The 23,165-nt window shown below is 45.2% G+C and overlaps 2 protein-coding genes across 2 annotated transcripts in view; one reads left to right on the top strand and one right to left on the bottom strand.

Annotated features, from left to right (window-relative positions):
• Nucleotides 1-23,165, top strand: part of SMYD3 (SET and MYND domain containing 3) — a 694,896-nt gene that overhangs the window by 640,910 nt on the left and 30,821 nt on the right. The window lies entirely within an intron of this gene.
• LOC115288664 (lipoyl synthase, mitochondrial-like) overlaps nt 19,842-23,165 on the bottom strand; it is a 5,385-nt gene continuing 2,061 nt past the window's right edge. The window contains exon 2 of the mRNA XM_029936142.1: nt 19,842-20,956. Within this exon, the coding sequence (XP_029792002.1) occupies nt 19,882-20,956 (1,075 nt within the window). The 3' untranslated portion in view covers nt 19,842-19,881. The remainder of the gene's footprint in view (nt 20,957-23,165) is intronic.

The raw sequence follows: 23,165 nt of genomic DNA, 5'->3' as shown, positions 1-23,165 counted from the left end.
GCAGCAAGCGTGTCTTGAAAACCTTGCATGAACTCGTATGTTTTGTTGCTGACGGCTCGCTCCTGGCACCTCTCCTGTGCCTCTGGATGATGTAGAAACAGCTGGAGGCACGGGACAGAGCGCCAGAACATATGGCGAGTCATTCATCACCGAGCCCCGTGCCCAAGATGGCCATCTTTCATGTCCCAGCCGGAGGTTCTGGCATGCCGTTCTGGAATTTCACCATTAAATTAAGTTCTGTGAATCAGATAATGAAGAAAGATAGGAGACAGTTTTAAAAGCTATAAAGCTTCTCTAACAGTCCTGTGAGTCTTGAACATTCATGCTTTTTAACTCGTCTCTGCCACCATCGGCCAGGTGGGCACTGGGTGTCCACAAATCCCCAGGAGGCCAGCCTACTGTGTGCCAAGGCGGTCACCAGATGATAGGTTTGCAGACCTCGAGAAAGCTGTAAAGATGGGCTGGCTGCAGCCGCTCACTTTACAGACAAAACTGCCAGGCCTCGGGTGAGGAAATGCACTCAGAGTCACAGCAAGGGCAGGGCTGTCCCTCCTGGTCCATCATTTCAGAGACCGAGGCTGGCCTTCCAGAGTGGGGGGCTCGGGCTCTTTCCCCACCGCCTTCATAGCTTGGCTTTTGTTGTTTTAAAGGAGCTGCAGAGCTTGGGGTCCCCACAGTCCCAGGAGGGAGTGCTGGGACCTGGGACCATCTTAGCAGTCAGTGTGGGCAGAGCCCAGAGCTGGCCGCCAAACTGTGTCCTGCAGCCCTGCCCCAGGACGGATGCGCTGTGCCTGGATCCCATCTCCAGGGCACTGGTCCTTCTGCCCTGGGGACGCAGAAGAGGTGAACAAAGAAAACAACCTTGATACAACCAGTCACTTTTTTAAGAGATCAAGCAAATAAAATAGAATTCGTTTTGCTCTTCATACCAAGAAGTATTTTTGTAATTTACAGTCAAAGAAGAAGACTCGCCTTATGAGCTGGTGAGAAAGGGGGGTTCATATCTGGCCCGAGTGCAGGACCCGTGCTGGATGCGCACAGCCGTGGCCGGTGGGAACTGCCAGAAGCCCCTCTCAGACGCACTGCCAAGTCCCATCCCCCCCATTCTGAGTTTCCAGTAACCTTTGCCTATATGCAGGTGTACTCTGAAGGCAACTCAGATTACTTTAGATAAATCAAATGATGATGAGGTCGAACACCGCAAAATACATGTGCAGTGACACATGTGCCATGCTGAAGTCGGTTCACCGGGAATTGTGCTGCAGTTGTGGGTCATGCCCCTTCCTTTAACTCCTAGGATTGCTCAGCTTGCAGCGAAGCCTCCATCAGGGTTTTGCAAATAGCATTGCTGTCTTTTGGAAGAGCAGATTTGGTGACATTATTCCAAATTTGTTTTTTGATGTTTTGGGGTTTTTTTTTTTTTGTTCTTGGGAGGGGGTGGTGTTTGTTTTTTGCCATTTATTTGTTTTCTACCTGTGTCCTGATTCTGTATGGATCCTTTGCTAGAGTCTTTTACTTTCTTGAATTAAATGCAGGATTTCCCTTTTATTCTGGTATTAATGAGTGTTAGTTTCAACCCATTTTCCCAACAAGAGACTTTTTAAAATCCTGATTCCGTCGCTGTGTGTGAAGGAGGAAAACCAGCGGGTCTACTGGTTCATGTCACGTGCTTTCAGCTCATTAACTCCTCATAGGCATCACTGTCCCATTTTACAGATGAAGAAATGGCAGGTCCAGGGGATGAGGTAACTGGGGCTTAGCGAGCTGTTACCCCTTCCTCCAAGCTTCATAGCAGCTGCAGGCTTGGTAAGCATGTCTCAGATATCTTTGTCCAGATTGTAGCTAAAAATGCTGAATAAATCCAGCCCGGGGATGGCCTGCTTCCAGTGCCCTCCGGGCCGGAGGGAAACATTGATTGGCATCCTCTGGGAAGTTTTCCCACCACTTACTAATCCACCTTGTGTTTGTTGGCATTATTATTGTTTTTGAAAATGCTTTTACATGGAAAAGCATCAAACCCATTTTTAAAAGTTTCACCATTTTAAACATTTGTCACAGGCTCTGGTGTGATACAGAGCATGCCTGGATGCAAATCAACTTCTTTAAGATGGAGTTCTCGAAGTGGGGCATTTTCTTTGGTTTGTCCATCCAAGACTGGATCTTAAAAACCAGCCTGGACTCGGTGAGTTCTGGCACCCCCACCCAATAATATCCGTAGGCTTCATCAATTTAGGATGTTCTGTGATGAACGGAGAATTTGTTGAGAATCACGACCCCTGGCTTTCTGCAACGAGAGCCATGTAAAAGTCACTCTGCCCTGACAAGTTAGTTTCTGTTCCTTCCCCACCAGGAACATAGTGCCAATCCTTAGCCAAAGGGTCCAAGAAAAGAGTTTCTATCATCAGCTAGCCTAAGTCCTCCCATGGCCTGGGGACCTGCCCCCTGGGTGTCTTTCATTCTCCTTTGGCTGGTGCTGGTGTTATGCCCAGATTTTAATATCACCCCCAAAAAACCAGAGACCGCCAGGGAGGCCGAAGCACGCATGCAAAAGCAAAGGGCTTTATTACGGGCTCACCGGGAACTAAGCTCAGGCTCACAGACTTTACTGGCGTGGTGGATCCATGCTGAGAGCGAGCCCCCAAACAAAGGTGAGGTAGGGCTTTTATGAGTTTGGGAAGGGGGAGTGACAGGAAATTGTGACATAGGTACAGTGATCCAATTATTATTACACAATATTATTGACAGCAGGTTTATCCAATTACAACATTTAGAGTGTTAACCAATCACAGAGTAGACCCAGGACCCTCACATAGGGTGTAACTAGCCTTAAGCAATAACTGATTACCTATAGCTTCTATTTCTAGGCCTGCCCTTAGGAATGTTAAGGGTATTACAAGGGTGGTCTCTCTTGCCTCGGGCAATGTGTAACCGCCTAATAGTTCTGGAGAGACTGACCTTTAGACCTAGTTTAGAGGAGAAACTTAAAGCTTGTCATGGCGTCTGCTAGGTTCAGACTCCTGTTCTTACACTGGGTTGTCCACTACTTGCTTTAGGGCCTAACTGATTACCAAAAAAGGGCAGCCTTTTCTTAAGCTTTTGTACAAATAACAGTAGACCCTTGAACAACATGGGTTTAGACTGCTCACATCCACTTATACATGGATTTTTTTTTTTATGAATACAGGATATGCTATAATGTATTTTCTCTTCCTTATCATCTTCTTTTTAAAAACTGTTTTAATTTTGAGAGAGTGAGTGTAAACGGGTGAGGGGCAGAGAGAGGAGACAGAGGATCCAAAGTGAGTTCTGCACCCACAGCAGCGAGCCTGATGCGGGGCTTGAACTCATGAACCATGAAATCACAACCTGAGCTAAAGTTGGACGCTCAACTGACTGAGCCCAGGCGCCCCCTTATCCCTTATTATTTTCTTAATAACATTTTCTTTCCTTTAGCTGACTTTGTTGTGAAAATACAGTGTATAACACATAGAACACAGAAAGTTGTGTTAATCAACTGCTTATATTATCAGTAGGGCTCCTGGTCAATGATATGCTGATTCGGGGAATCAAAAATTGTACATGGATTTTCAACTCTGGGAGGGATCCGTCCCCTTTACCCCCGTGTTTTTCAAAGGTCAGCTGTATGGTCTTTAAGAACAAAGTTTCGTTACTAGTTGTTATCTGTAGATTTCCTTTCTCAGCCAAGGCGCTCCACAAAAGTTCACCGCTGGTTTCTCTAGGCACAGCTGCACGATTGGGCTGCGCGCTCTGTCTTGCCGAGGTCTCTCTGCCCGCATTTTTGCTACCATGCGTGTATTCTCAAATATTTAAATCTTTATTGAGTATCTCCCATGTGCCAGGCACTATTAGGTACAGTCTACAATGTGTTTTGTAAAAATATATAATATATATGAATCCTGCCACCAGGTAGCATTGGCCCTGGGATGCGAGGCACACCTTAACAATGTAATTATAAAAATACTGTGTATAGTGGTGAACAGGGTTAAGAGCTTGAAGGGAAGATCCTCTGTTACCAGAGTTTGAGATGAAAGGCCTTGGCCACGGCCTGGAGTGGAGACAGGGTGTGTTTGGGAGGGACTGATGTTCCAAGAGAGTGATCAGGATTAACTGGGGGGCGGGGGAGGTGAGCCTCAGAGCAAATCTAGTCCAGGACTGAGGCCACAGGGTTATGTCACCCTCAGCCTGCACAGAGGCAGTCAGGGGTAAGGGGAGATGGAGCGCAGGGAGATGGGGGACCCGGGGAGATGGAGGGGTGGCCCTAGACAAGGCTGGTGAGGGGGGCATGTGCTCAGGTCAGCTGCCACCTGGTGCTGTTGCTTAGTGCAGGAGCCACGGTGGGCTGGCTGGGGCTGACGCGCTCTGCCCCCGCAGCTGGTGTGCGGGCTGGCGCTGCAGCACGACGTGGGCACATGGGCGGGTGCAGCCCAGGCTGCACATGTCACTGGAAGGCCCCCAGGCTCACCACTTTGTCACCGAGAACTTCACCGAGGGCAGGACAGGCGTGCAAAGGGAACAACGTGCCTCCTGCTTTACTCCCATGATTAACGTTATTTACGTTTTACAACAAAGCTTCAAAATGCTCATTTGCATAAACTCACTCATCATCTAGTCTGCTCCAGGGCAGCCAAACCTACTTCTTTTCATAAATATCCCAGACTCCACGCATCCAAACCCATAACGCTTTTGTTTAATTAGAGAGGAGAGGAGAGGGACTTCTAGAACGGAAGGTAGCTTCCTGCCTGTAGCAGCAGAGCTGGGGATGCTGCTGGGTGAGCAGTTTGCAGATGCTTCACGGAGACCAGGCTTGGGCTCCTGGCAGTTGAGTCGGGTCGGGTCGGGGTGGGTGTGGGAGTCAGAATTCACAGGCCTGAGTCTTCAGATGTAGTGCACAGGGTGGGCCTTCCTACTGAGTCATCAAGGCTCCTCCCCACCCCTGCTGCCCATCCCTCCCTGTTCCTGTTGACCTCCTGCCCTGCCCCTGCACACCTGTGAGGGAGGAGCCAAGATAGTGGTGCTTGGTTAGGAAGCGTTCCCAAGCATTTCCGGTTCCCCTGGGCATAAGAAAGGCTGGAGGCTTTTCTGTGAGGAGATTGGAGGGTGTGAGGACTGGGGAAGAAGTGTCAGATGGACATGGAGGTTGTGAGGAAGTGACAGTAGTCAAGACGTTAAAGGAAGTCCCAGTGAACATCAACAGATGAATGGAGAAAGGAGATGGGGTGAGTGTATACACACACACACACACACACACACACACACACAGGAATATTATTCGGCCATACAAAGAAGGAAATCCTGCCATTTTTGACAACATGGATGGATCTGGAGAGCACTATGCTAAGTGAACAAAGAGAAAGACTGTATGATCTCTCTTAGATGTGGAGTCTTTAAAGAAACTCACTGAAAGAGATCAGATTTATGGTTACCAGAGGTGGAGAGGGGGTGGGGCATGAAGGGGGTCCAAGGTATAGACTTCAAGATAAATAAGCCCTGGGGATGTCACCTACAGCATGGTGACGGTGGCTGACGCTGTCCTGTGATGTGCAGGGAAGTTGTGAAGAGAGTAGGTCCTAAGAGTTCTCATCATGAGGAAACCACTCCGTGTGTGTGTGTGTGTGTGTGTGCGCGCGCGCGTGCATGTGTTAGAGAGAGAGAGAGAGACGCATGTTGCTAACTTACCATGGTCATGTCAGCAGCTAGCGTCAGGCCGTGGTTCGGTGCACCTGAAACCCACATGGCACTGTATGTCAGTTACATCTCAACAAAAAGGGAAAAAGTAACAAGGACATGGTCAGGCTATATAGTGAGTGAAGCTGGCCATGGAGGGTGGGGAGACATGATGGAGACACCAAGACCAGTCTGAGGGGAGTGAGGACACTGGGCATGGGGCTGTCTGCTCCTTGGGGAATGCAAGAGACATGTCCTCAGAGTGGGGAGGAAAATGGGGAGTAAAGGCAGGCAGTGCGATCTGAAGAGGTTCAGACGGCAGGAGTGAGGAAAACCAGGGCATGTGGGAAATGTAGCGACGGCAGAGTAGGGATGGCCACCATGCTGTCCTCTGGCCTCCCATGGGACAGCCCAGCCCAGAGTAGACACTTCTGGGGGTCAGAGAGAATGTAGCCCAAGCCCCCTGAGATGTTCTTCTTGTCCTTGCGCTGGAGGGGGCAGTCTGAGAAGCTGAATGACTCTCACACCTGGAAAAAACTCAGGAGTGTGAGTGTAGCACGTGTGTGTGCATGTATTGGGGTGTGTATGTCTTGAGGTATGAATGTGTGTTTGGGGGGTATGAGTGCGTGTGTGCTGGTGTGTCTATGTTGAGATATGTATGCGATGGTTTATGTCAGTATGAGTGTTAGGGTGTGTTTGTTAGGCTCTGTGTGTGGGAGGGTATGTAAGTGTGTATGTTCGGGTGTATACATGTGTGTTGGGGCAGGAGTGTGTTGGGGGAGCTGGGATATGTGTGTGTGCATTGATGTGAGTGTGTGTTGCGGTGTATACATGTGTTTTGGAGTGTGTTGGGATGTGTGTGCTGGTATGAGTGCTAGGGTGTATATGTGTGTGTTAGGGTTTGTATATGTGTGTTGGGGCAGGAGTGTGTGTGGCGTGTTGGGATGTGTGTGTGTGTTGGGGCAGGAGTGTGTTGAGGGTGTGTGTGTGCGCATGTGTTGGTATGAGTGTGCGCTATGGTATATATGTGTATGTTAGGATTTGTATGTGTGTGTTGGGATGCATGTGTGTATTGGTGTATATATTAGGGTATCTGTGGTGGTGGTTGGTGTGTGTGTTAGGGTATCTATGATTGTGGACGGTGGGTGTGTGTGTCAGGGTATCTATAGGGGTGGACGGTTGGTGTGTATTAGGGTATCTGTGGGGGTGGACGGTGGGTGTGTATCAGGGTATCTATGATTGTGGACGCTGGGTATGTGTGTTAGGGTGTACATGTCCACGTGTTGGGACGTGTGCTGAGTAGTCAAGTTTCCTCACTCAGGGGCTCCTGGGACCAGAGTTCTTGCTCGTGGGGGTCCCCTACTGCCACTGGGGTTGCCTCCAAGCACAGCAGGGGCTCTGCCCAGCGGGGTATGGGCCTGGCTGGGTGGTGGGGCAGGGATGGGGGGACCTGGGGGCAACCACTTGATATGAGAATCCTCCATGGTTTCTTATAATTTGAAATAGCCAGTAACAGCCAAGAGTCGTATGTATTTTTTAAAGTAAGCACTGGGTGTATTATGGAAACCAATTTGAAAATAAACTATTAAAAAAAAAAGAATGTTTCTACTTTGTAGACTGCAATTCATTCACATTGGGAGACACTGAACATGTGTGTGAATCTTTATATGGTTTCTGTGCTCCAAGCTACTAATCTCAGATACTGAGCATCCTTGAACCTGTATCATGAAAAGCCCTGCAGCTTTTGAAAATGGAATTCCCTAGAACACACAGGAAACAGACCGCTGCTAATGAGCCTTGACTATCTCTTGGTTCAGTTTTCTTTGGGAACCCAGAAGTGACTGCAGGGACACATGCTGGCACAGTTGTGAAGACCCCCCAGTAGGGGTGTTTACAGCAGACCTGTAATCTCTTGAGAGTCGGCCATTTCCTACACAGAGGCTAGCAGATATTTAGAATAAAGCACCGTTCAGAAGAAAATATGCACCAAACCCTCTCATGTTCTGAGTCCTGCAGTTTGGTACTTGAGTAGAAAGTTCCTGTAGTGGGTGTTTTTGAAAACCTTTCCCTTCTACCACCAGAGAAGTGCTTCCCTCCCTTTCTGAGCGCGCCGGCTGGTGCGGTGTCTCCCCTGTCCGTCCAAGCACATCATTTTTACAGGGGACCTTGCACCTCTCCTCTCTGACACACTAACCAGAACTGTGATAACTTGTGTGAGTAGAGTGTGAAAGAGAAAGAAACCCCGAAGACTCCTCACCTCCCCAGGTATGTGCTGCGTGTTGGAAGCTGATAGAATTGATCTAGTTTTAGTCCGAAAGCCCACCACACCTGTAGAGATGGTGGCTGGGAGCCGGAGTGGGCCTTCACAGCACTCCCAAGTTTAGATCGGACTCCGAAAGACATGTGCATATCAAATCCCGCTGATCTGGCCTCACTGGTTTTGAATTTATGGCACTTTCAGTAAGGGCATTGGCGATGTTCACCTTTCCAGTGTCTGCAGAAGGAAAAAAAAAACATGTTTCTTAAGCAAATGATGAATACATAGGAAACTGTCAGGGAAATCGTAACCCGCTCATGTTCCCATATAGCATGCAATCCCAAATAAATACTGTTAATCACACATAGCCCCTCATGGGTCACTAAAATAGGTCCCAGCAGCATGTCTATTTGGCCCTGCTTGGTAAGCCAGCACTGTGTTAGTGTACAGGCTCAAAAAAAAAACTCTATTTTACTGAAAGAATCCACAATTTCGTAACCCTTCAAATGAGATGTTTCACCATCCCAGTTAATCCTAACTAATGAGGTGTTATTATATTTTCTTTTTGATAAAAACACTGAACCAGCAGAACTGCTATTTATTGGACATAATACCAAATAATTCCATCATCTCAGTCCTGAAAACAAAAGCCAGCTTCCTCACCCAGGAGGTAAGCTTCCTTTCACATCAGGGCATTCCTGGACATACCCTTGACCTTGCTATGCAGACACCATCTCTGTGAGATGCTGTCACTACGGGCAGAGTAAGCTGTGTCGGTAGGTTTTGCCGGAAAGACAGAAATGTGGCTGCGGCTGCTGTTTTGGAGATCATGTGGCTATTCGTAACTTGGTAACTTGTAACTTTGTAATTTCCAATGATAATTGAAAATTAACTGGACACCATAATAAATAGTAGGGGGTGCACTGCTGAGATCGAGGGGTCAGCCCTGGAGTCTCTGGGAAGATACATTGAGGCAGAAGTGGAAGGGCTGAGGTTGGCATTTGGGGAGAGGAGGAGCCCGGGGCCTGGCTATTCTTCTCTAGGAATGTGTCTGGTCCCAAGATGGGAGAAGTCTTGGTTGACCAGAGGGCTGAGGAGAAGCCATAGTAGGTGATGTGACTTGATGGCATGAGATGATGTTACAAAGGTAGTCAGGGGATTTGCTGGTGACGTCGCACTGGTGGCTCATACTTTAAGCCACAAGAGACAAAAGATGCCAAGAGAAAACGAGATCTAGCCAGGCTCAACGCAAGGCAGACATCTCTGTGTACCAGGAAAAGAAGGGAAATGCAAAGCAGGGGCAAAGCTGAAGCCTCTGGCCGCCTGGCTCTGTGTTGATGCAGCAGAACGGCTGGTGTTCGGCCCCTGTGGTGTAGTGGGGACCAGAGACGTCCTCTATGAACTGGACAATGGAGTCCAATTCACCACGTAAAAGCAGGGTAGTTTATAAGTGAAGGAGGTGCCCTCACTTTCATCACTCCCTGACCGTTGCTCACAGCCTAAAGTGATAGCATATATGAATTCTGTGTGATCTGTACATCCCAGACACGGGACCCTGACCAGAGCCTGACTCAAACCACCTGCTGGCCCAGCGACTGGATCTGCAGCCCCTCCGTCACTGAGGGCAGGGTCTCTGAGCCATCACTTAAGATTCTGCTCAAGGTGGGGGCCCAGGTGTTTGTGGGGACAGGGTACAAATAGAGACAGGGACAGATGGGAGAATGTTCCACCAAAAATGGGACTCGCACACCAGAATTCCAAAACACATAAGAAGATAGACTATCAAGAAAGAGAACCAGTGAAATCTACAGTCAGGCGATAAATTCCAGATGGAAGTAAAATTATAGAATAAAAGTTTTAAATATATTTGAAGTCCTTAAAGAGAAAAATAATACTGACCAAGGTGGGGGGCAGACATAAACGAGAGAGGATTGGAGAGTAGAAGCAGAACCAGTTAGAAATCGTAGAAATGAAAGCAGGGTTGGGCCTGGTTAGTACTTGGATGGGAGAAATCGTAGAAATTAAAACTAGTCACTGACATAAAAAACCAGTATAGATACACTGCATTTAAAAATAATACTTAGGAATTTGTTCAGAATGCAGCTCAGAAAGATAATTTTTTTTTAATACAAAAAAGCAGCTAATAGGCATGAGGGCTATTTTGAGACTCTCCAATAAACTTCTAATGAGAGGTTCTAAACAATAGAACCAGTGGCCAGGAAATTGTTAATTTGCCAGAATTTTAAAAAGAGATGAGTCCTTAAATACAAAGCATATTCCCAAGTACTAAGTAGGATCAATAAGAGAAATCCCAATTTGGACAAGTTGTAGTGAAACTTCAAAGAAAACATGAAGGACAAAGGATCTTAAAGCCTGATTTCAGCGAAGTTGACAGAATAGCTTTCATCAGCAGCCATTAATCTGAGGACACATGGCATGATACTCAGTGTGGCAAGGAAAATACTTGTCAATGAAGAATTTTGTCTGGAGTTTACCTATCTTTCAGGAGTAAGAATGAGATAAAGATATTTTAAGAAGTACAAAGAATCTCGGTAAAACAATGCATGTTACAACAAGAAAAGTAATCCCAGGCAGAGTTATAACGGTTGCAGAGAAATTACTGAGATGTCCGTAAATATTACTAATACTGACTGCGAAAGTAGCTGTTTCTCCCGTATTTAGATCAAAAAGGGAAACTAAACATTCTAGTTAACAATGACAAGAAGGTTATAAATCCACATGTATCACCATCAATATAAATGGATTCAGATTAATTTAAATATTAAAAGATAGGGTCACCTGGGTGGCTCAGTTGGTTAAGCGTCTGGCTTGGGCTCAGGTCATGATCTCACGGTTTGTGAGTTCGAGCCCCGCACTGGGCTCTGTGCTGACAGCTCAGAGCCTGGAGCCTGCTTCCGATTCTGTGCCCCTCTCTGCCCCTTCCTGCGCCACTCCACCACTCACACTCTGTCTCTATCTCTCTCAAAAATAAATAAACTTTAAAAAGGGAGGGTTAGCAGAGAAATTTAAAAATAAGCCACCCTGCATGTTACCTGAGGAGAAAAGGACACCAAATGGTTAAAAAGAGTAAGATGGAGACAGATGTGGCAAGACCACATGGACCAGAAGAAGGCTGGCTGTCATTATCATTATCAGACAGTGTAGACTTTAGGGCACAACAGAAGCAATAATAAGGATAAAATTCTATATAATTGCAGAGGAGAGGGGTGGGCAGAAGCAGGTCATCTAGGGGTTGGTGAGGGGGCTGCGCATCATCTTGTGTGGGCGGTCACTTCAGAAAATAGCGGTTTAGAGGGCAGGGTGGGAGGAGTAAGAGGTGAGTCTCAGCGATGCCAAGAGGACCTGTTAGGAGGGAAGACGGGAGGTGAGCCAGTGTGCTGCTGAGGGGTGAAGCAGGTGGGGGAGCCCTGGATGGCATTCACTGCAGTGTGGGGTGTGGGAGTCCGGGAGGCGCCGAGCCTGGCTGGTAGGAAGCAGGTAGCCCCAGCTTTGATGCCTACCTGTGTCTGGCCTAGAAAGCATGGCCAAAATAGTGCTGCAGAGTGGGGACCTCCACCCCCTACCCAGAGGTTTTACCCGGATGACAGTTTCTGATGAGAAATGCAGCAAAGGGCATGAGACAGCTCTTCTGAAACTCCAGTCTTTATCAGAGGGTGTTGTTTTTAACTTGGTATTTTATAACGCATCTTTTGTCATTTTTGTGGTACAGATGGCAGCAGCCCCCAAGATGAAGGAGCCAAGTCTGCATGGAACCCCAAGAGAATTCCATGCTCTTTGAACTTTGACCACCCCCATCCACCCCTGACCTCCCCGCATCCACCCCTGCCCAGCCCTCACGTGGCTCCTTGCACTCTCAGCTGTTTGTTAGGGCCCCCATTTGTGAAGAAGCTAGAACTCTAGACAGTTTAAACAATAGAAAAGCTTCACTCTAGACAACTTTCAGATATTGCTGAAGTCTGGGCCAGCAGACACTTTTGATAGACTCACTGCCTCCAAAAAGGAAAATTATAGGAATACACCAATTCCATGCTTACTGGGAAACAGAGACAGAAATCCTTTCCCTCGATTGGGTTGGGATCTTGCCCATTGGTTGCCATCGTTAACAAATCAGTTTCTGGAGTCTACTGTGGCATGAAAAATGAGGCATGCTCATTAACCAGATCCGATTCCCAGGAAAGACCCTGTCTGCTGGCAGCATGTGGCGTCACAAAAGCATTAGGAGTTAGAGGCAGGCCGGTGTTGGACTGTACCCATTATGTGACAGACAGTTCTGGAACTTCTGCGAGTCGAGTCTTCTCATAGGGAAATGGGGAGTAGCGACGTGTGCCATGAGGACACACTGCGGGAACACTGACCTAGAGCACTACTCAGCGCCTACAACAGTTCTCCGCCAATGGCATGCACTTGAGAAATCTGGAAGGGAGAGAGGGAGCCAAGGACCATGGCAGAACAGAATTCCAAAGAGCAGCCTTTAAGGAAGACATTTACATATGCTGCTACCACAGACGCCTGTACATGTGTGAGATCAGAACATCTAAGAAGCATGGGGCGGGTGGCTCTTGGCATTGGGCCTGGCTGTGAAGACTACTGGAAAGAACGAGAGCCTCAGCATGACCTGCAGGGAGAGGGCGGCAGGCAGCAATTCCAGAGACAGAACCAGGGAGGAAGGGAGGAGGCTAGCTGTCCTGCAGAAGCTGTTCCCTGTCACTTCTTCACCGGCTCAAACATGTGTGACCTCTGGGTACCAGAGCAGTCTGGCTGGAGGTCAAGAAAGGCCAGAATTTCTGTTTAATAAATTGAATTTCTACAGAACAAATGTCCACTGATGCTCACACGAGCGTGCACGAATTCTGTTTCTGTGTCCCGCCCTTTCTCCTTCCCTCCTTCCCTCTCTCTCCATTTCTTTCCTAAGAGACAGATAAACTCATTAACCAGAGAAAATGCTAATCCGTCTGGCAGAGCCCTGCTCCACAGCCCTACTGGAGAAAAACACAGACCGCAAGCACAGAAGCCTTGGTGACCAGCAGAGACATGGTGTCACAGTGCCTCGCGTTTGGGACTCCTGCTGCTTCCATATGCTATTTCTCAGCATCTCAGGTTTGCGGGATGAACCAGTCTATTGCATTAATAAGCGTGGCAGGCAGCACTTCGGCGCCCAGGAGGGATTTGGAAAGGTTCTTGCTGCGCTTGGCAGACCCTCTGTCTCAGTGAAATCACAGGCTCTCTCTTTTCCCGAGCTGATATCATTCTCCACAAAATGCCCAGAGCAGTCCCGGTACAGATATCCCTGGTGGATGAGGAAGAAAGCGATCAGTCTGAGTACGCGACAGAAGACTTCGATGCCGGAAGGAACTGCCCCTCTGATAGCAACACCCAGATCACAGCAGCACAGCTTCCTGAAGACTGTGGCCAGGCCCGCTCCTCTCTTCTGTCCCCCGGGCTCCATCTTGTAGGACAGAGACCAAATTCACGTCCATGATTACAGAAAGGGTCCATCTGTATCTCTCACCTTCATTTTCCATGGGCTTTTGAGGTAGACGTAATACTTTTTCAACTTGAAAAATAGTTTTACTCAGGAATATAGAGTGAATCAAGTAAAACATGTATTATTTCACAGTGGAAACTAATGGATCTGCTTGAATGGAGAAGCGAGCCGTCCAGAGTCTCAGATTCTATTCCAGCTGTCCCTGTTAGAGTATCCCATTTGGAGGCTGCCTGAGGATGTTGAGCTGTTCCCGTGCAAACGTGCAGATGATGCCAGAGAATCGTAGAGCACACTCTAACCACCTGAGCCACCCAGGTGCCCTGGGATTTTTCTTTGATCAAGAACATATAGAGAGCTTTGCTCTCCAGCTGGGAAGTTCAGACCCCTGAGCAGGGAAATCCGCTTACCCGTGGACGCTCCTTGTGCCACAATGTTTCGTCAGCTATTCCTGTTGAGTGGAGTTAGAAAATGGTGGCAATAGGTAAAACAGAGAGCTTATGAAATTCTTTTTACTTTGGACCTCACTTGTCTGGCACCAGTGTTTAGTTTGAAGGAAACTTCCAGAACACAGACCACACAATGCTGCTCAAAGTGAAATATGGATAATATTCTATAGCCAACATAAAGGATTTAGGGTTATTTTCTCTGACCCTGGTATTACCCAGACACATGTTCTCTCTCCATTGACTTTAATATAATCAAATACTGACTGCTTTCATTGGTTTAAGCTTTTTATTTTTTTAATTGGAATCCTTGTTTGCTCATAGCTCGCAGCGTCGCAAACTACTGATAATTCCAGATGTGTGCTAAATCGCACTGGGCTCTAGTGCCATTCCTGCCCCACTTTGGTCAGAAAGGCCCTCATCCCCTCTATGCCACAGCTTTCTGTAGAGTTACTCATACTGATGGGGACATTTGTTTCACTGCCTACGAAAACATCTCTAGAAGGAATTATATCCCACTAGGCATTCAGTTCCCAAAAGATGGCATATTATCCTGTTACCTGACCTATAGCAAGTCAGTGGACCTAGAGCAACTTTCGTAGGCTCTTATCTTTTAATCAAAGTGATTGACGTAGGTGAGCCCTGACTTTCTCTAGCTCCTAACAACCTATTATTCATTCTATCCACTGTAAGCAAAATACCTCCCACCCCTTTACACTACCAGGCACGCGCTGGGAATACCATCTGTCCATTAGAGTCGTGTGAAAGGTTGACAAAAGGAGAGGAATTCAGACAACAGGGCTCACAGTATAAAATTCTTGCAAACACCAACAGCTTAGAAAGTAGAAGAAGTCCCCAGAATGTGCCCTGCGCCGTGGTGGAGCCTGCTCAGGTGGTGCAAGCCCTTGCAGGAGCTCACAGTTCCCTACGTGGACATCTCAGCAGCAAGGCTGAGGGCGCGACCTGAGAGCTGCTCACCTGGCACCTGGCACCTTCATCGTCGAGTGCCACACAGTGAACCTCGGCTCGCCATGGTCTTTCAAAATCCCAGGAGGCACCTGTGCCCAAAAATGTTCTTCCTTCCCCCGGTTGAAACTCATCACTTGGTTACATTGTTTTCAGTTTCATCCATTAGAAATTCTTTTGAGCTGATAAGAATTTCCCCTTCCAAATGCAAATGCCTCTATGGAATTATCAATCATTCACAGCTGTTGTTTAATAAGATTGCTTTCTCTGAACACCTTGATGAAATGAGGCTTTTCTAAAGGAATCTTGGACATTTTGATTGGGTGAAGGAAGGGGGATCTTTGGTGGGGAGCCACCCTGGGGAAGGCATCACTGGGAAGACCAACTGGGAAGTCCTTCAGCGCAGAAGAGAGAGGAGGGTTTCTAGGAAATAGGAGAGATGAAAAGAGAGACAAGACAAATGGTACTTCTTCCAAAGCTTTGATGTGAGTTGGTCCAGTGCGAGGACTGGACTTGATGAAGTGATTGTGGAAGAGATGGCCCCCATCGGAGCTGAGGAGTCTGAAGCCAAAGTAGCTGCATGTAAACCCTCTCTTCAGAGAGAGTTCTTTACCCCAGCATGAATGAGCCCTTTCAAGCAAGAATAGGTATAATTTTGTAGAAGTGTTAAAAATCTACTTCCAACTTTAAAAATACTGAAATATTCAGGGCCATAGCAAGATGAACGTTCTGCCCTATGATAGGATGTGTGATCGTGAAAAGTAATGAAAATGGAATAAGGCATTGAAAAGACATTTCTGTAACGAACACAGTTCTGTTTGGTGGCCCTTATTCCAGCCAGCAAATTACATTACTCCATCTACTTGGTAGGACATCGATGATGCCTTCAGAAAATAGCTTGTGAGAGCAGAGTTACTCGGTGACAGGATTTTTGAAGACGATGTAATTTGGCATTTCTCAATTTTCTTTGATGTTGCAGAGAGAAAATTGAAGCCTGTAATAAATATTTTCCACAAATGGCATCTGAAATGGAAACACAGCTGGTAGCCACAGTACTCTGCCATTTATTTGGATGCTGGAGTCCAGGTATTCTGTGTAAGACAACTATGCTGGCAGATTCGTTGGCTTCACATTTTTCCAGCACTGTTCTTTCCAGTTAAGCAATGACTCTGGTTTCACCTGTGGGGTCCTGGTGGTGAGTGGTAGTGCCAGCCTGTAGGCAAATTTGTACTCGGTGGGATCAGAGTTGTGTATTAAGGGCTGCTGGGAATGATTGGAGATGTTTTAGTAACACTCTAAGAAGTTAACAAAGTGCACAAAGCTAATTTAAGGCAAAGCTATGAGATTGGTGAGGTTTATTAAGATAGACTGGAAAGAGACTAGATTCAGGAAGCAGTTGCTGGGCTCTGATCTCAGTGCCTCCATTCACTGCTTACACTTTGAGAAAATGACGTAGCTTCTCAGAACCTTGGGGTCTACATCCATATGTCTGTGTAAGCAAGCTAATAAACTACACGGTTGTAATTATTCATCAGTAAAATAGATGGGAAATTGCTTTCTTGTACACAAAGAGTTGTGAGTGTATTCTTTGTTGCCTTGGTGCCCTGGTGGCCTTCCGTGGCCTTCTTTGCATCTTAGTGCTCTGTTGCCACTCTTGGCACCAACACCAACACCAACCTCAAATCGATGCTTATTCTTACAGAGCTCTGTTCTGTACAGATAAGACAAACCTTTGCAGCCTCTGCCTTGGGCCCTGAACACTTGCTGTCCAGCTGCTCACTCCTGGGATGTCTCTTATTGGGGCCCAGCTGCCCTGCTTTGAGAAGCTGTGTGGAGAAGCCTCATCAGTGCTCTGGTCACCAGTCCCTGCTCAAGCGTATTCTCCAGCCTTTCCAGTTCAGGTGCCAGACGGAGAATGAGGAAACCAACTTAGTGTCTTGGTGTCCTCAGGCAGATTCTCTGAGCCTGGTCGTTCCGGCCCCCAGTTATTTGGAGAAACCTGTAGCCGCTCAGCCATCCCAGCCCCACGTGTTATAGAGCAGAGCCCTCCTTGCTCTGCCCTTGTTAACTGCACAAAATATGTGAGCATAACAAAATGGTTGTTATTTTTATATGATTACATTTTGGAATGGTTTATTATACGGCAGTAGACAATTCAAATGTTGAACAAACCCGGGTCATCCACAGGCACTTAGCTACTCTGCCTTTGTTACTTCCACATGAGCTTTGCCAGGGTAGGGTGAAAACCTGGGATCAAGGAGGATGTGTGGTACATGATCGTGCCAAGAGCTAGGAGGAGAACTGGGGTTTGCTACAGAGCCTTTATTACTGACTTCCATCGACATGCTTGAAGTCGTGTGAATCCAAGAGTTTTCTTTTGTTTCCTTTTCTCTTTTCAAAATCATTTCCAGCTTCTTTGCCTTTGCATGTAAGTTTTAGAATAACCTTGTCTATATCTACAAAAACTCTTACTGGTATTTTTATAGGAATTGAATTTAACCTATAGATCAATTTGAGGAGAACTGACTACTATATTGAGTCATCCAAATCATGAACACAGCATGTTGGTTTTTTTAGATCTTCTTTGATTTCTTTCACCATTATGTTATAATTTTCAGCCTATAGATGATATTTATGGATTTATATTTAAGTATTTCATTGTTTATAGGGAATAGGGATTATAAGTCATATTGTATCCTCAATTTTGGTTTTTCTGTATTCATTGCTAGTATACAGATATGGGATTAATTTTTGTGTGTTGAGTTTGTATCCTGTGACTTTACTGATTTTATGTATTAGTTCTGGGGATGCTTTTGTAAACTCCTTAGTGTTTTCTACATAGGTGATTATGTCTCTGCAACTAGGACAGTTTATTCTGTTTTTCATTTCTTATTGCACTGGCTAGTACTTCTAGTACTATATTGAATAACAGTGGACTTCCTTGTCTTTTCCCCAATTTTATTGAGAAAGTATTCAGTATTAGTGTTTGCCAGTGGACATAGTATATAAGTTGTCCTTGGCCCAGGGCTCTTTGAATCTCCTCATCAGATCAAAAACTGGATGGAGATTAACAGGTTCAGTGCACAGCTGGTTCTCATAATCTAGTGGATTTTCCTTAATTGAAAATACATGGACTTAAATGGCATCTTTTCTCATCTTTGCTCTGGGACATGAACCAGATAAAGTATACTGAAAACTGAACACCTCACAATGCACTATTGTCAGGGTTCCCCAGATCTCAGCCTCCACCTATCAATTGTTATTTAGGGCACCTGGTCTTGTCAGTATTCAGTGTAGAGAGCCTCTTCCTCCACTCTTGCCTCCTAACCCCAGTCTGTACCCTATTTTTCCCCTTATCAGTTCCAGTCTGTACCTGGAATGCAGGTCTGAATTGGTTAGGGAGAAAGAGGGGTCCAGGATGACTAACTCTGACTACTACACACCCCTCCCGCATAATGAATGGACAGCTGTACAGGTTTCCTTCTGCTTGGTCCAGACTAGCACTTCTGGTCCATGATTCAGGGAATAGGAAGGAACCTTCCCAACACCTCCCAGCGAACGGGCTTCTCCACGTGATGTTTCACTATGCATTGTTTTGAGCAAAGTTGTGGCTAAGAACACTTCCTAGACTCTTGCATCAGGTTGGCTATTAGTATTAGCTTTAAGTTGTGTGATTTTTTTCTTCCATATTTGTGTCTAATAGGCATTTTGATCATAAATTGGGAGCACTGTATTAGAGGTAACTTTTTAGATGTTATTTGGACTGTGACTACTCTGACTGATTTTGTCACAGGCAGGCACACTCTCTGCATTTAATAGCAAGCAGATCATTAATTATTCCCTCAGAAGAAAGGTATTGCTGGAGGCTTCTTGCAGCCATCAGGTTAAATCCAAATGGTTTTGCTATTTCTGTACTGTGTTTGAATTCTTGATTCACTTCCCCTTTGACAATGGTGGGATAAACAAGTTCCCAGTGAACATTTACTCTTCTGTGATCTCCTCTCCCTTCTTCCTCCCTTTAAAAAAAAATACTGTGTGTGCACTATTTATGTCTGTGTATAATGTCTGCATCACTGAAAAATGTCAAAATCTTACAAGTTGATAAGCATGAAAAAAGATTAGTCATGGCTGCAGTGGCTCTTCTAGAAATAAGATTAAAGGAACTGAAGTAATTTTGGCCTCTTAAGTAGGGATTTGATAATATAATTAAGTATAAAAATGTGTGTTTCTGTAATTTAAAGGGGGTGATCTATATTTGGGTTCAGAGGGAGGGGTAGAGAAGTAGCCTTCTGTGACTATCTAGCCTATAACAGTGTGAAAGGAGGATCCCTCCATAGCAAAGAAAGCTTTGTGCACACAGGTATCAGAAAAATGTATTTTCTCTTACAGACACTGGAATTCAGGGAAACCATTAATTTGCACATTACCTAAAGAACCTTTTTAATGTTTATTTTTGAGAGAGAGACAGACACAGAGAGACAGAGAGAAAGACAGAGCACAAGCAGGGCAGAGGCAGAGAGAGAGGGAGACACAGAATCCGAAGCAGGCTCCAGGCTCTGAGCTTTCAGCACAGAGCCTGACACGGGTCTCGAACTCATGAACTGTGAGGTCATGACCTGAGCAAACATTGGGCGCTCAACCAACTGAGCCACCTAGGTGCCTTGAAAAAAGTTTGCACATTACTTTTTGAAAAATGGTGTATTTCATTTTAAAAAGGCCAGTTTTTGTTATCATGTGAGGAAATAATATGTTTAAAAGAGGAATCCTTTTTTTTTTGAGAAATTGGGGTACTGTACAAAGATTTTTTTTGTTTTTTTACATCACAGCAAGCAATTGTTTAATAGGACAAGACATGCTAAAAGACAAGTGAATTACTTAGTTAAATATGCATAGTTATTGACATGTTTCTTAAAACAAGGTGACTGAGGTATGTCCACTGAAGTCTAAGGATTCTGGTACCACTTTTATTACCAAATGGAATCAGATATTAAAAATTCCTGTGGTCTTGAAGGTCTTGTTATGTTTTAGAGGGCTTTTTTTCTTTTAGCCACTAGATTTTTCGGGAAAAATTCACCTGCTTTATATGAAGAGCGCACTAGAGGGCCACTTGCAGTATAATGAAATCCAAGTTCATTTCCTACTTTTTCCCAGTATTTGAACTTTTCAGGAGTAATGTATTCTTCAACCTTCAGGTGGCGCTTTGTCGGCTGCATATACTGTCCTAAAGTCAAACAGTCCGCATCTGCTTCACGAAGTGCTTTCTTTGTTGCATATACTTGCTCATCATTTTCTCCTAAACCCAACATTGTGGAGGTTTTAGAAATCACATCGGGCTGAACCTCCTTGGCGTGTTTCAGTTCGCGCAGGGACTGGTTGAAATTGGCCCGGGGATCACGGACTTTCCTCTGCAATTCTGGAACTGTTTCTACGTTATGAGCGTACACATCTAATCCTGACAAAGCAACTTTTTCTATTGCTTTAAGATCTCCTCGGAAATCAGGGGTGAGACATTCCACAAGAATTTTTGGATTCCTTTGCTTTAAGTACGATACAGTCTTTGCAAAATGCTCAGCTCCTCCGTCAGGCATATCATCTCGATCCACAGACGTCAGGACAACATAATCCAGGCCCCACTCTGCAATTGCCTTTGCAGTATTGTAGGGCTCATTGGCATCCAGTGGCCCTGGATTTCTTGCAGTCTTAACAGAACAAAATCTGCACCCTCTTGTACACGTGTCCCCCATCAACATGATTGTGGCAGTGGCTGTGGCGTATTCTCCACCTCCCCAGAACTCTCCAATGTTGGGGCATCGCGCTTCCTCACACGCTGTATGGAGATTCAAATTCCGCAATGTATTTTTCAGTTTATTGTAATTTTTCCCCATGGGAATCTCTGTCTTTAGCCGCGGAGGTAGTCTTAGCCTTTCTCCTTTCTGGCGTTTTAAGTTTCCTTTATATTCATCCCACTTGCTCTTGTCTGCAAGATCACCAGATACAAAATCTTGAAGATCTGGTCCATTCTGTAAGAATTCCTTTTTTTTCTCTGGCAAGGAACTTACTGCTCTGATTGGATTGCATAAATATCTTCCAAATACCTCCCTGCTAAAAGTAAATGCTCAGTAAGTGCTGGCCTTATGATCGGGCGCTCTGAAGGGATGGGAGCCCCTCCTTCCCAGGCTCGCCTCCAGCTCACCCGGGGCCCCACTGTGCAGACAGCGCCCCCGCAGCGTAGAGACATCCCTCCTGTACAAAGATTTTAGAGCGAGTCCCTGATTTAAATTCCACGCACACTACATGCTAGCTGTGTGACCTTCACCAGAGTATTTACATTTTTGTGCCCACTTTCCTAATTTGTACAGTAGACAATAATAGGAACAGCCGGGCAGATGTGCTAATTCGAGCATGGAGGCAAAGAAGGTTCTGTGTGCGGAGTGAGGCTTGTAGGATAAAGCTCCCAGTGTGTCACATGACTGACTGCCTGTGGGGAGGGGGCAGGACTGTCCTGCACGTTCCCAGTACTGTATGTACTTAGCGGATGACACAGAGCTGATCTGCGGGTAAGGACTCAGCCGTTTTGCCGGGGATCAGTTCACAGCGCCCCCATTTTCTAGCGAGGCCCTAACTTCTCTGCGCTGCGCTTTCCTCCATGGTGAACTGGTGACAGGAGTTCCAGGCTCATAAGGTAGTTTGATTTTTTAACAGCTTTTGATGCATGATTTACATACTGTAACGTTCGACCTTTCTAAGCGTGCAGCTCTATGAGTGTTACAAATTTTTTGCAGGTGTGCAGTGAGCACCATAATCCAATTTTTAAATATTTCTGTCATCTTCAGGGGCACCTGGACGGTTCCTCAGTTAAGCGTCTGATTCAGCTCAGGTCATGATCTCACAGTTCATGGTTGAAGCACCGGGTCAGGCTCTGTACTGACAGCTCGGAGCCTGGAGCCGCTTCCGATTCTGTTCTCCCTCTCTCTGCCCCTCCCCCGTGCATCCTCTGTGTGTGTATCTCTCTCAAATATAAACATTAACATTTTTTTAAAATTGCTGACACCTCTGAAATTCCCTTGCACCTCTTTGCAGTTGGTTCCTACCTCCACACCCAGCTCCAGGCCACCACTCTGTCTAGAGTTCTGCTTTTTCTAAAAAGTTCACATGAATAGAATTATATGTGTGAGGGGTAACTCACTATGGTTTTGATTTGCATTTATCTAATGACTGATGATCTTGAACATCTTTTCATATGTTTATTAGCCATTTGCATATCTTCTTGGAAGAAATGTCTATTTACATCCTTTGTCCATTTCAATCAAGTTGTCTTCTGTGTAACTTTTTAAGAAATTACCAAAATTTTTCCAACATGTTTGTACCATTTTACATTCCCCTAACAATACACAGGAGTTTGCTTCCTCGCACTGGGAACTATTTTGAGAACCATTTCAGGTACTGACTTGCCATTTATATTTTCTTTATGAAATGCCTATCAAATATTTTGCCCATTTTTCATTTTTTTTGTTTATGTCTTATTTCTGAGTTGCAGGAGTTCCTTATATATGTTGTTTAGAAGTCTTAGATGTATATTTTGCACATAATTTCATCCACTCTGTAGCTTGTTTCTATTCTCTGTATCTTTTAGAGAGGGCATATTTTTAATTTTTATGAAATCCAGTTTGTCTGTGTTTACTTATCTGGATCATGTTTTAGTGTCATATGTAAGAAATCTTTGCCTAACACAAAATCATGAAGATTTTCTCTTATATCTTTCTTTTTAAGTTCCATAATTTTATATTTTACATTTAGATTGATAATCCATTTTGAATTAATGGACCCATAAAGGATCTTTGTATAAGGTATGAAGTTCAGGTCAAGGTTCATTTTTCTTCCTGTGGATGGCTGAAAAACTATCCTTACTGCTTTGTTTTATGTCTTTGTCCAAAATATATCAGCCATATGTGTGTAATTCTATTTTGGAAATATCTGTTGTGTTTCATTTATATATGTGTCTGTCCCACACAGAGTCAGTTACTATCGCTTTGTACTAAATAAAAAATTGGGTTATGTGAGTCCCCTCAATTTTATTCTTTTTCAGAATTGTTTAGACTATTCTGGTGTCTTTAAATTTTTATGTACATTTTAGAATCAGCTTGTCTAGATCCACAAATATGTTGGGACTTTTTATTACAACTATACTTTTTTTTTACACTAATTTTTTTGAGAATAATTTTTACTTCTTCTCGATTTGAGGAGAATCAACATTTTAACTACATTCACCTTTGCTTTTGAAGGATAGTTTTTGGTTTTTTTAATGTTT

This window comes from Suricata suricatta, chromosome 3 (assembly GCF_006229205.1).
Source record: "Suricata suricatta isolate VVHF042 chromosome 3, meerkat_22Aug2017_6uvM2_HiC, whole genome shotgun sequence".
In the NCBI taxonomy this organism is placed as follows: Eukaryota; Metazoa; Chordata; class Mammalia; order Carnivora; family Herpestidae; genus Suricata; species Suricata suricatta.
This window is presented reverse-complemented; position numbering and strand designations above follow the sequence as displayed.